Here is an 11,117-nt window from a genome sequence, read left to right on the forward strand (position 1 = left end):
TTTCTGTGAATTGATGTGGCTCTCTGCAAAATCACATTGATTTCTTATTTAGACTAGAATAATGTTGCTGAAATCCCTCTCTTCCTTTCCTCTCTCTCTCTCTCTCTCTCTCTAAGCCCCAACCAGTGAGCCCATCGGCTTGTGCGTGGATGACATCAGTGACACTACCATCTCACTGAAGTGGAGAACCCCGGAGCATCTGGGTTCGTCTGAGCTGCATGGCTATGGGGTCGAGTACTGCAAGGAGGGCTGTGAGTACTGCATTCAATATTTTGATCCCTGACACACACACTCACACAATATCTGGGTAGATAAGGAGGAGGATGGCATGAAAGCTGTTGAAGAGAGTATTTCAGTTAGGAACACACTATTTGAAAAACAACCTATCAATATAGAAAAACTGTCAAATAAATCCAAATGCAGCAACATTTCAGAGAGCATTGCCTGTTTTTAATTTAAAAAAAATCTTGACCCTCTTACATAAAACGACATCCTCTATCATGCTAGCTGTATCACACTTTCCATGATGAGCCATTATCTAAAAAGCTTTGGTTTTAGTCTGACAACATCAAAGGCCTGAGTTGTCAAGAGTGGTTTGAGCCAGGGACCATTAGCACAACGCGTAGGTAATTAAATCAATCCCTCCAGGGCTGGCTATGCTGGCCAGCTGCACGTCAATGTTCTAACTCAATCCATGCAGGCAGCCCTAGTTGTGATGACATATGGGGATGGGGCACTGAGCCTTCTTCGGATGTTGCGTTTTGACACGTCTGTCTGGCCGTCTCTTGCCCACAGCTGATGAATGGGTGCCAGCTTTCGAGGGTCTGACAGAGAGGACATCTGTGATCATCCGGGACCTGCCAACCGGGGAGAAGATGCAGTTCCGTGTCAGAGCCTACAACATGGCAGGGCCCAGTGCACCTATCTCCCTAGCACAGGCCGTCACTATCCGCGAGATCATGCGTAAGCATTCCCCCATGATTGCTTAAAACAAATCCAATTTTTAAATTATACCCTCCCTCCCATACAATGAGCATGAAGTCAAAACATGTACAAGACATAAATATTTTTTTTTACCAGTGAAGTTCCTAAAACACTTGCACTGTAAGAGTAAGACATCAGTTTGTTCAAAACCCAAAGGTTGTAATGGAAAGTATGTGAGGTGTCCTGTTGTTGTCTCCTCTCTCCTATTTCTCTACAGTTTGAGATATTTAGCTGATGAGGCTTGAAGTAAGCCTCCACTACCCTACATGGATCTCAGGGCTCACAGATCATGTTTGGGAACATACATACATTGCCAAGGTCATCAGCTATTTCGCTCTCAGCACCTAACAGATTAGTTGTGAGGTGTATTTTGAGTTCTCAGATGTACACTGAAGCCCCCGGCCTTTGCACTTGCTGACAGGATGGTATTATCACTAAGTGCTGATTGGCAGTAAGGAAATTTCACGGTAACAGTGACACTGAGACTCAGATTTTTCACTTTAAAATGTATGTCAAACAAAAACCAATGATTGCAAAGTTAAACAAACCATACAACTCTATGCATAATGACTGCGTTTAACATTTCCATTGAAAGTGTTACAAAAACCCATTTACTTGTAGAACAGTGCAGATGCAAAGTTTGGCAAAAGAATGGTGGCACAAACTTTCCTTCTGTTACCAAACTTTGCATCTGCACTGTTATTCAAGTAAATGTGTTTTTGTAACATTTTCTGTGGAAATTGTTAAAAGTAGTTCCTGTGCATAGAGTTGTATGGTTGGTTTAATTCTCCAATTATTGGTTTTTGATTGACATACATGTTAAAGTGAAAGTCTGTGTCACCGTTACCGTGGAATTGCACTGAAAAGCACTTGATGTTGTCAACTCACGCTTATTACTACCGCACAGGCGGTTGGTCAATGTACATGAGCAGTAACTCATTGGATCAGTAATGGTGCCATCAAGCTAAACGTGATAGTTGAAAGGTATTGTAATGAAACAGAAGGGAGCAGGTCTCGAACCCTCGACCTTCGAGCCCGAGGTCCGGCGTGCTATCGACTGTGCCGCAAAAGCATGCTCATGCGGCAGAGTCTAAGGGAAAAGTCTGAGCCATGAACCAACTTCTAGGGTTGGGCGGTATGTATATTTTCATGCCATTCCTGTACCATAGAGGGGTATATACGGTATTACTGGCAGTGCACACAATGGCCGGTATTTTTTTCCCCAAAAAAATTCCCACAGCGGACACTAGCTAAATGCTAACAAGCGAACATAAACTAATTGGAAGAACAGACAACCGAGCTCATAAAGTTATATAACTACAGTATCTGAAAAGGCTAATCAGTTTGCTGCAGCTCAAAGAAATGTTTGGCAGCCAGGATTTTTATCCAGGGGGGGATTTGATTGTTTCTGCCATAACCAAGAAGCTTGATCTTGCGAGCTAGCCACTAAGTTAGGAAGTTAGCAAACCAAATGCATAGCTGGAGCCCTGAGCTGGAGATAATTTATTTGATAGTGAAAACTTATAGTTATAAGCAGTGGCGTAGCACACACCCCCGAGAGGCGGGTAGGCCCCGAGCTTTAGGGTACTGATGGCATTGGCATAATTTCAGGTAAACTGACGGTAGGCTATAGCAAAGTGACTTTATTTATTCTATTTTCTGCATTCCTACACAATTTAAAAATGTCTAAAATGCTGTACAGAGAACAGCAAAAACAAGTAATTGACAACAATTGACTCCAGTCATTATCACCTTGGCTGCTATACCTTCATTCACCTCAGTTGATAAGGGACATAAATAACATTCTTCAGCAACATATCTTACAGCAATTAGCTGCTACGCATTAGCTCAGCACCGGAATTTAAAACTCGAGTTTAATTTCCAGTCAAACAGCTGTAACCTAGTCAATTACAGCCATCGTCCACCTCTTCACTGCTTTGAGAGTAAAGTTGGGCTGTTCACCGCAGTCAGACAAACAGTCTTCCCGCCCACTCCGAGGTGTCTGCATGGTCCTAAAGCCAGCCCAAATTGACACCCCTGATTGACAGTATTGAGAATACGGTATACCGCCCAAGCCTACCACTTTCCCCGCACACGCACACCACAAAACTGTACCCAAACACTTTTATTCATTGACATCTTATGACATTTTTGTTAACAGAGAAACCCAAAATCTGGATTCCTAGAAATCTCCGCCAGACCCTCATCAAGAAAGTGGAGGAGACAATCAACCTTGTGATCCCTTTCCAGGTATGGGGTAGAGTACACCCTTCACACTCTATAGGATGAATGTACTGTATATATGCTGGTGCCCTTGCCCATAAGAGAAATATGTTGAATGAAATTGCTATTTCATTTTCTTTGGTGCACGTTGAGTTATGGAATGGTGCTACCAACATGAAAAAATATCACAGTTTACTATGGAATACCAGTCCTACCTATCTATAGGTTTTGGAAAATTTGCTCTTTTAGTATTTGTCCAGTAGGTTTCCTCAAGGAGAAAGCTCCCATTTGTATGTCAAAAATAATAAAACAAAATTATTGCAAAAACACAACAGTAAATACTACAGTATACTACAGTCTGCAAAAATACTACAGTAAATCACGCTATGTCTCTTTATTCCTTTCTGCTTTTCCCTCAAGACTATAAATACATACAGCTTCAGTTTTGAAACTGTATCCTAGTAACACTTGCAATTGACAGACTTATAACTGATACAGACATGATTATCTTAAGCAGCTCATAGTGAGTAACTGCTGAATACCACAAGCCAAGGAGTCTGGGCCACCGCCAAATGTACCACCATCTACTGTATCTATTAGGCACACTTATCTAGGTTCAAATCTGCCATACAAATATCTGAACAATATCATATTTCAAATGTCTTGGTCTGGAGATGCTGAAATCATCATCACCCCTGGAACTGTAATGATTATTTAGTAAACGTAGGTTACTGAGGAAAACCAATATTTCACACATATTAACTTACTTGTACTGTAGTCCTACAGAATCTGGTTTGGTCTTTCTAAAAATTATTAGATTGTTTATATTATTATTTGTTATTTTAGGGCAAGCCTAGGCCTGTGATCACCTGGAGTAAAGATGGGGAGCATCTGAACCCGAAGCAGGTCAGCGTCCGAAACAGTGACACTGACACAATCCTGTTCATCCGCAAGTCAGAGAGGAAGGACTCTGGGAAGTATGAAGTCAAGCTGCAGATTGAGAATGTTGAGGACACAGCCAGCATCTCAATTCAAATAGTCGGTGAGGGCTCCTCACAACTCTAATGGTTTTGAATATAAATGGTTTATGATTGATCAGTGGCACGATCAGTTCACTCAGAATGGGTTTATGCTGTATCTGAGTTAACTATGAAACTGACACGTTCCGCAAGTGACACATCCCGCAAGCTGGTCCCATTATCGTTGGATATTGAAACAAAACCACACCTGTCCCTAAGATAACGTAAACAATCTTCTACGTGTACCCACCGTGTGGTTTACATTTCTCTGTAAATGATTGGATTGGAGTTTAAGGTAAAGTTATGGTACAGTATGTTGACTCGATAAATGTGATTTCTTATCTTTAGATTTGCCTGGGTCTCCAGAGAAACTGAAGATCATGGATGTTTGGGGCTTCAATGTGGCTCTGGAGTGGAAGCCACCCAAGGACAATGGAAATTGTGAAATAACCGGCTACATGATTCAGAAGGCTGACAAGAAGACCATGGTGAGAGTCAATGTGCTGGGCAGTGTCGAACATGAAAATGTTCTCTTCATCAATTTGAGCAAGAGGTTCATTGATCAGACAATATTGAATGAGGAAAGTTATACACTGCCCCTCCCATGGCAGGTTCAGGAAAGCATTATCTATATTCTAAATGATGATTAGGCTAATATTTATTTTCTAACTGACACACAGAGGTCATCCCAGTGTGTGTGTGAGAGAGGGCGAGCTGCCTGATAATTAGCTGGCTGGGCTCAGAGTGAACTATGCCAAGCTCTGAGTGCCAAGGCAAGGTAGCTAAGCTCTCTGACACACGGCCATAATTGACTCATGTATGTACACTATGTGAGGGGAAGAATGCTACATGGTCACCGAGGGGTATTTTACCCTCCCTTGTGACACACAGTCAGCCACAGCTAGGCAGAGAGCCTTTGTGAGCAAGGAAAACTGCATGCTGGGCCTGTTTGTTTGAGCTCCAACTGCCACCTTCCACCACCCCAGGCAGCCACCCAGAGCACAGCAAGCCAAGCACGCCCTGTTTTTAGCCCCCAGCCTTGGCCTCATACTGGACATGGCTTGTCTGTTTAGTGACGGAAACCCATTGTACTTCTGAGCTGCAAGGTTAGTGGCTAAATAAAAAGCTCCCTATTCAGGTTTCACACAAGTCATTATTAGACCCAATTAATTTCCTACATCTCACTATGGCAGGCTGTGAGATATGAGATTATCATGTTACAAAGAACACTATCTCATTTGGATATCGGAGATGCCCCATTACTAAATATAACACAGTTGGGCCCCTTTGTTTGGCAAACATTCAATGGAGTTGGCATGCATTCTCATTCTCTCAAGACACATTACACTGACATTGTGGCTGAGTTGTTCTGTAGTATTTTGGTAGCCCTAAAATATTGTCTCACTTAAAAATGAAGAGTTTGACTAAAATGTGGTTGGTTTTCAGGAATGGTACACTGTCTATGAGCTATATAGGCGAACTAACTGTGTGGTGGCTGATCTCATCATGGGGAATGAATACATCTTCCGTATCTACGCTGTGAACATGGTAGGCCTCAGCCTAGAGCCCTGCTTCTCAGCAGACAGTGCCTACATCCAGAAAACAGGTGGGCTCCCATACCTGATGCTCCGTTCATGACAGTAATACCACCATGACATCATAACTATAAACAAACAATAGCTACACATTTATGTATGTAGGAGCAGCATTCATATGAAATTAATGTAAAAAAAAAACATCCCCTACTGCCACCTGTGTAAAAACCCATAAACTTTCTGAACAAAGGTTGAGCACTGCATCTGTTCATCTGTTCATCAGGTTTCGAATACAAGCCTCCAACCTACAAGGAGCATGACTTTTCCGAGGCGCCTAAATTCACACACCCTCTAATGAGCCGTTCAGTCATAGCAGGCTACAACGCCACCCTCAGCTGCTCTGTCAGAGGCATCCCCAAGGTGAGGTGTCTCTATACAGGCGAGAATGACAGAGACAAAGGCTATGCTGCTAACCATGAATGATATAGTGATTTATCACCATCAGAATGACCATCAAATCAGCACGACTATTACATTATCATCATGTCTGCTACTAATACTGTAGGGGGATGTCAAGCATGTCCTGACCAGTAAAACAGTAAAAACTGAGCCTTAGTTATAGCAGATAGACATTATTTCATTTTTTTTGCCACATGCATTACTTTAGGCACATCTAGTTCACATTGTAACCTCCCTCTCTCAGCCCAAAGTGACATGGTACAAAAACAAGATGGACATCTCCAACGAGGCCAAGTACCGTATGTTCAGTAAGCAGGGCATACTCACCCTGGAGATCCGCAAGCCCTGCTCATTTGACGGGGGAGTGTACATGTGCAAAGCAGTCAACGCCAGTGGAGAAGATGTAGTGGAGTGCAAGCTGGAGATTCGCCGTAAGTATCCCTAACAGTACTCACCTTTTCTCTGCTGGTGAGCTCCTTAACACACCTGGCCTGCCAACCAACTGCCAAATCCATTGTCATTCTTGTATGCTTAGTGGCTAGTTTATTAGGTACACCACCCTGTTCACGAAAATGGTTCGCTCCTACAGACAATTAATCATGTGGCCGTGGCTTGTTATATAAAGCAGGCAGACAGGCATCAAGGCATCCAGTTACTGTTCGATTCAACGTAAGAATGGGCTAAATGAGTGACCTAAGTGACATTGAGCATGATATGATCGTCGGTGCCAGGTGTGTTCCAGTATCTCAGAAATGGCTGGCCTCCTGGGCTTTTCACGTACAACAGTGTCTAGGGGTCACCAAGAATAGTGTGACAAACAAGAAACATCCAGGCAACGGCGGTCCTGTGGGTGAAAACCGCTCATTGATGAGAGGTCGAAGGAGAATGGCAAGAATGGTGCAACCTAACAGGCGGGCCACAAACTGGCAAATAACGACGCAGTGGTGTGCAGAATGGCATCTAGGAATGAACAACTCATCGGTCCTTGTCATGGATGGGCCATTGCAGCAGATGACCGGGTTCCACTCCTATCAGCTAAACACAAGAAGTGGCTCCAGTGGGCACACGATCACCAACACTGGACAATTGCGGTGTGGAAATACATTGCCTGGTCCGAAGAATCCCGGTTGCTGTTGCGTCATGCTGATGGCAGAGTCAGGACTTTGCGTAAACAGTCTATAGCCCCATCCTGCCTGGTGTCGATGGTACAGGCTGATGGCGGTGGTGTAATGGTGTGGTGAATGTTTTCCTGGTACACGTTAGGGCCCTTGATACCAATTCAGCAATGTTTCCATATCCTGAAGAATTCAGGCAAAGGGGGGACCGACCCGGTACTAGATTGATGTACCTAATAAACTGGCCACTGAGTGTGCATGGTGATTGTCAAGGTTTCCAACTTCCTATGTACTTCACTCTGTTTACAGTCTGGAACAGGTACCCTTAGTACATATGTGTCCATCAAATATGAAGTCATATATGAATGTCTGAAAATGTCATCATATATGAATGCTTCAAACTCATATTTGAAACATGTTTTGGGGTTCCCTTATGAGATAATAAATTTGGACATCAAATCTGAGATGGAAGAATTCTACTTGTACATGTTAAATGGTATGTTCAAATCTAGAACATGTATCATGGTAATCATAGTATGTTCTAGAGGGCAAAATACAGTAAATCTATTCTTCCTATTTGAGATCTCATGTTAACATATACAGACATATCATTATGTCTTCATAAGGGTATATTAACTCCCTGACGGACCTTTAGAATGTACACTGGAATACATGTAAAGGTTCTAAATGGATCCTGCCACCATGACATGATCCATCTCGTCTGACGTGTGTCTCTCCTTCTGTCTGTAACCCCACCATGCTGTGTCCTGTCATGCTTCTACCCATTTTATTCCCAGCACCTGGCACTTTCCCCCAAGGTAAGCCCCCACACTCAGTAATAACTGAGGTCAATCCCGTTATTATACAACTGTTTCATTTGTGGTCATTTGAGAAAAATAAAAGGTGTGCCAAAATACTTAACCGTAATTGCTTCTGGAAATCGCTCTGCAGACGGTCGTCTGCTAAATGACTAAAATGTCAATGTACTAGACGTTACAGTATGTAACAATGTGCATTGTCCATCTCACTTAATTTAAGGTCAAATATGTTACAAAATATTGGATAATGTGAAAGTATAAGACACGGTTTACCTCATCTGTACACTATAGATTTTTAGAAAAATCTATCTTGATATTAACAAATTGAACTGGAGATGTTATTCTAATCCCAATGTTATTGAAGAACATAAACATTTCCTCAGTGGTATTTTTTATCAAATGGCATGGATATTATAAATAATATACACTGCTCAAAAGAATAAAGGGAAAACTAAAATAACACATCCTAGATCTGAATGAATGAAATATTCTTATTAACTACTTTTTTCTTTACATAGTTGAATGTCCTGACAACAAAATCACACACAAATTATCAATGGAAATCAAATTTATCAACCCATGGAGGTCTGGATTTGGAGTCACACTCAAAATTAAAGTGGAAAACCACACTACAGGCTGATCCAACTTTGATGTAATGTCCTTAAAACAAGTCAAAATGCGGCTCAGTAGTGTGTGTGTGGCCTCCACGTGCCTGTATGACCTCCCTACAACGCCTGGGCATGCTCCTGATGAGGTGGCGGATGGTCTCCTGAGGGATCTCCTCCCAGACCTGGACTAAAGCATCCGCCAACTCCTGGACAGTCTGTGGTGCAACGTGGCGTTGGTGGATGGAGCGAGACATGATGTCCTAGATGTGCTCAATTGGATTTAGGTCTGGGGAACGGGCGGGACAGTCCATAGCATCAATGCCTTCCTCTTGCAGGAACTGCTGACACACTCCAGCCACATGAGGTCTAGCATTGTCTTGCGTTAGGAGGAACCCAGGGCCAACCGCACCAGCATATGGTCTCACAAAGGGTCTGAGGATCTCATCTCGGTACCTAATGGCAGTCAGGCTACCTCTGGCGAGCACATGGAGGGCTGTGCGCCCCCCCAAAGAAATGCCACCCCACACCATGACTGACCCACCGCCAAACCAGTCATGCTGGAGGATGTTGCAGGCAGCAGAACATGCTACCACTTGAGTGAAAGCACCGCCAGCATTCAAAAGTGACCAAAACATCAGCCAGGAAGCATAGGGACTGAGATGTGGTCTGTGGTCACCACCTGCAGAACGACTCCTTTATTGGGGGTGTCTTGCTAATGGTCTATAATTTCCACCGGTTGTCTATTCCATTTGCACAACAGCATGTGAAATGTATTGTCAATCAGTGTTGCTTCCTAAGTGAACAGCTTGATTTCACTGAAGTGTGATTGACTTGGAGTTACATTGTGTTGTTTAAGTGTTCCCTTTATTTTTTTGAGTAGTGTATTTTACATAGTCTAGAATTAAAATGTAAAATCGAATAGTCTAAAATAGTGAAGTATTATCACTCATTCATTGATCACCAACAATAAGTTCTAGTATGTTTGATTTATGAATTGGAAATATGATTCACGACTTAGACTAATTGCCTTACAGCTCAAATCACCAAAGAGGAGAGGGATAAGCAGACGAACAAGGCTGATTAGATGTAAAGAAGCCGGTTGAAGATAGGATGGATGTCCTGTCTCATCCTCCACGGACCTCCACTGGGACCCTGGCCAGACTACAGCTCAATGTGAAGAGACCAGAGATAATCCATTAGTTTTCATTACCCTGTGTCCCACTACCACCCCGTTATGTGCACATGCCAATCTTCCCGGTTCCCTGTTGTGAAATCATCTTACATAGGTCATCCAAGGCACTACATTCATCCACATCGTGTTATTGTACCTTTATTTATTTCATGGAATAATTTGAAGAGTAGCAAAGGACTGCATTGTTTGATTCACTCTTGCATCCTTAGTAGAAAAATGTTATTGAGTATTAGTGGCAAAGATCATTTGTTTTATGTATGAAAAATAAATGTAAAGCTTTGTCAACGGGCAGTAGGTGCCCCTTTTATTCTCACTTATTCAAATGCAAGTCTATCCCAGGTTTCTAGGGTGCCCAATCATACTCATATTCCCAGCTGTAAACTGGTGATAATGCAAGTTAAGTAAACCACTACCCCTGATGTGGCCTGTTCACTTGTGGGGGCCTTATAAAACCCCACCATTGTTTAACATGGGAAACAGACAGTGGACAGGGGTTAACACTGAGATGAATACACAGGTGGAGCAGCACTCGTGTGCCTCATGCTGCCCTACCCACAGCACATGATCACTATGAGGTCAACAAACAGTTGATGCTGTGACACTTGAATGAACAAAAGTGGGAATGAACAAAAGCTGCCGGGTATTAATGTAACAAAGCCTAATTAAGGCCAAACGAGGATACTGCAATATGCTTAATGTGTTTGGCCCAGTGGGAGGTGTGGGGAGGGTTGGAATGTCCCATTCCCCCTGGGGGTGCATCGCTGGGAGGTGAAATGTTTGGTCAAGCCACGTCCATTGCCAAACAGGGTGTGAGAGGTAAGGCTGCTCCTGTTGGTTTCTGAGGTCCACTGCCAACCACCTACCTTCATCCACATGACACATTTAAAACAAACACAGAATTGTCAAATTTGGTGTAGATTTGACATGTCGTATTCAAGTCCATAGTTCATGTGCACTTGTCCACTTCCAGTAAGCCCCATCATGATGTTGTTGTTGTTGTTGTTGTTGTTGTTACACCCCTCGCAAGGTTTGTATGTGTTAAAGGAACAGGGGCAGGTGACATGGACACCATCAACAGGGTTCTTTTTTAACCCATAATGCATTCAAACCTTTCCACACACCAGTCAGAGGAGCCAATTGGGAGAGGTGTCAGTGCACTGGTGC

At 43.0% G+C, this 11,117-nt stretch overlaps 1 protein-coding gene and 1 non-coding gene across 2 annotated transcripts in view; both read left to right on the forward strand.

The window, feature by feature from the left end:
* LOC118393969 (myosin-binding protein C, cardiac-type-like) overlaps positions 1 to 10,244 on the forward strand; it is a 38,088-nt gene extending 27,844 nt beyond the window's left edge. The window contains exons 21-30 of the mRNA XM_052462531.1: positions 117 to 251; positions 796 to 963; positions 3,146 to 3,234; positions 4,054 to 4,249; positions 4,575 to 4,714; positions 5,673 to 5,832; positions 6,045 to 6,181; positions 6,465 to 6,651; positions 8,133 to 8,153; positions 9,796 to 10,244. Coding sequence (XP_052318491.1) covers positions 117 to 251; positions 796 to 963; positions 3,146 to 3,234; positions 4,054 to 4,249; positions 4,575 to 4,714; positions 5,673 to 5,832; positions 6,045 to 6,181; positions 6,465 to 6,651; positions 8,133 to 8,153; positions 9,796 to 9,845 — 1,283 coding nt within the window. The 3' untranslated portion in view covers positions 9,846 to 10,244. The remainder of the gene's footprint in view (positions 1 to 116; positions 252 to 795; positions 964 to 3,145; positions 3,235 to 4,053; positions 4,250 to 4,574; positions 4,715 to 5,672; positions 5,833 to 6,044; positions 6,182 to 6,464; positions 6,652 to 8,132; positions 8,154 to 9,795) is intronic.
* Positions 3,439 to 3,493, forward strand: LOC118394322 (U7 small nuclear RNA). Its single transcript, XR_004827740.1, has one exon. It is a non-coding gene; the product is annotated as a U7 small nuclear RNA (small nuclear RNA).
* Positions 10,245 to 11,117: the final 873 nt, after the last annotated feature.

Source organism: Oncorhynchus keta, chromosome 14, assembly GCF_023373465.1.
Source record: "Oncorhynchus keta strain PuntledgeMale-10-30-2019 chromosome 14, Oket_V2, whole genome shotgun sequence".
NCBI classification, from domain to species: Eukaryota; Metazoa; Chordata; class Actinopteri; order Salmoniformes; family Salmonidae; genus Oncorhynchus; species Oncorhynchus keta.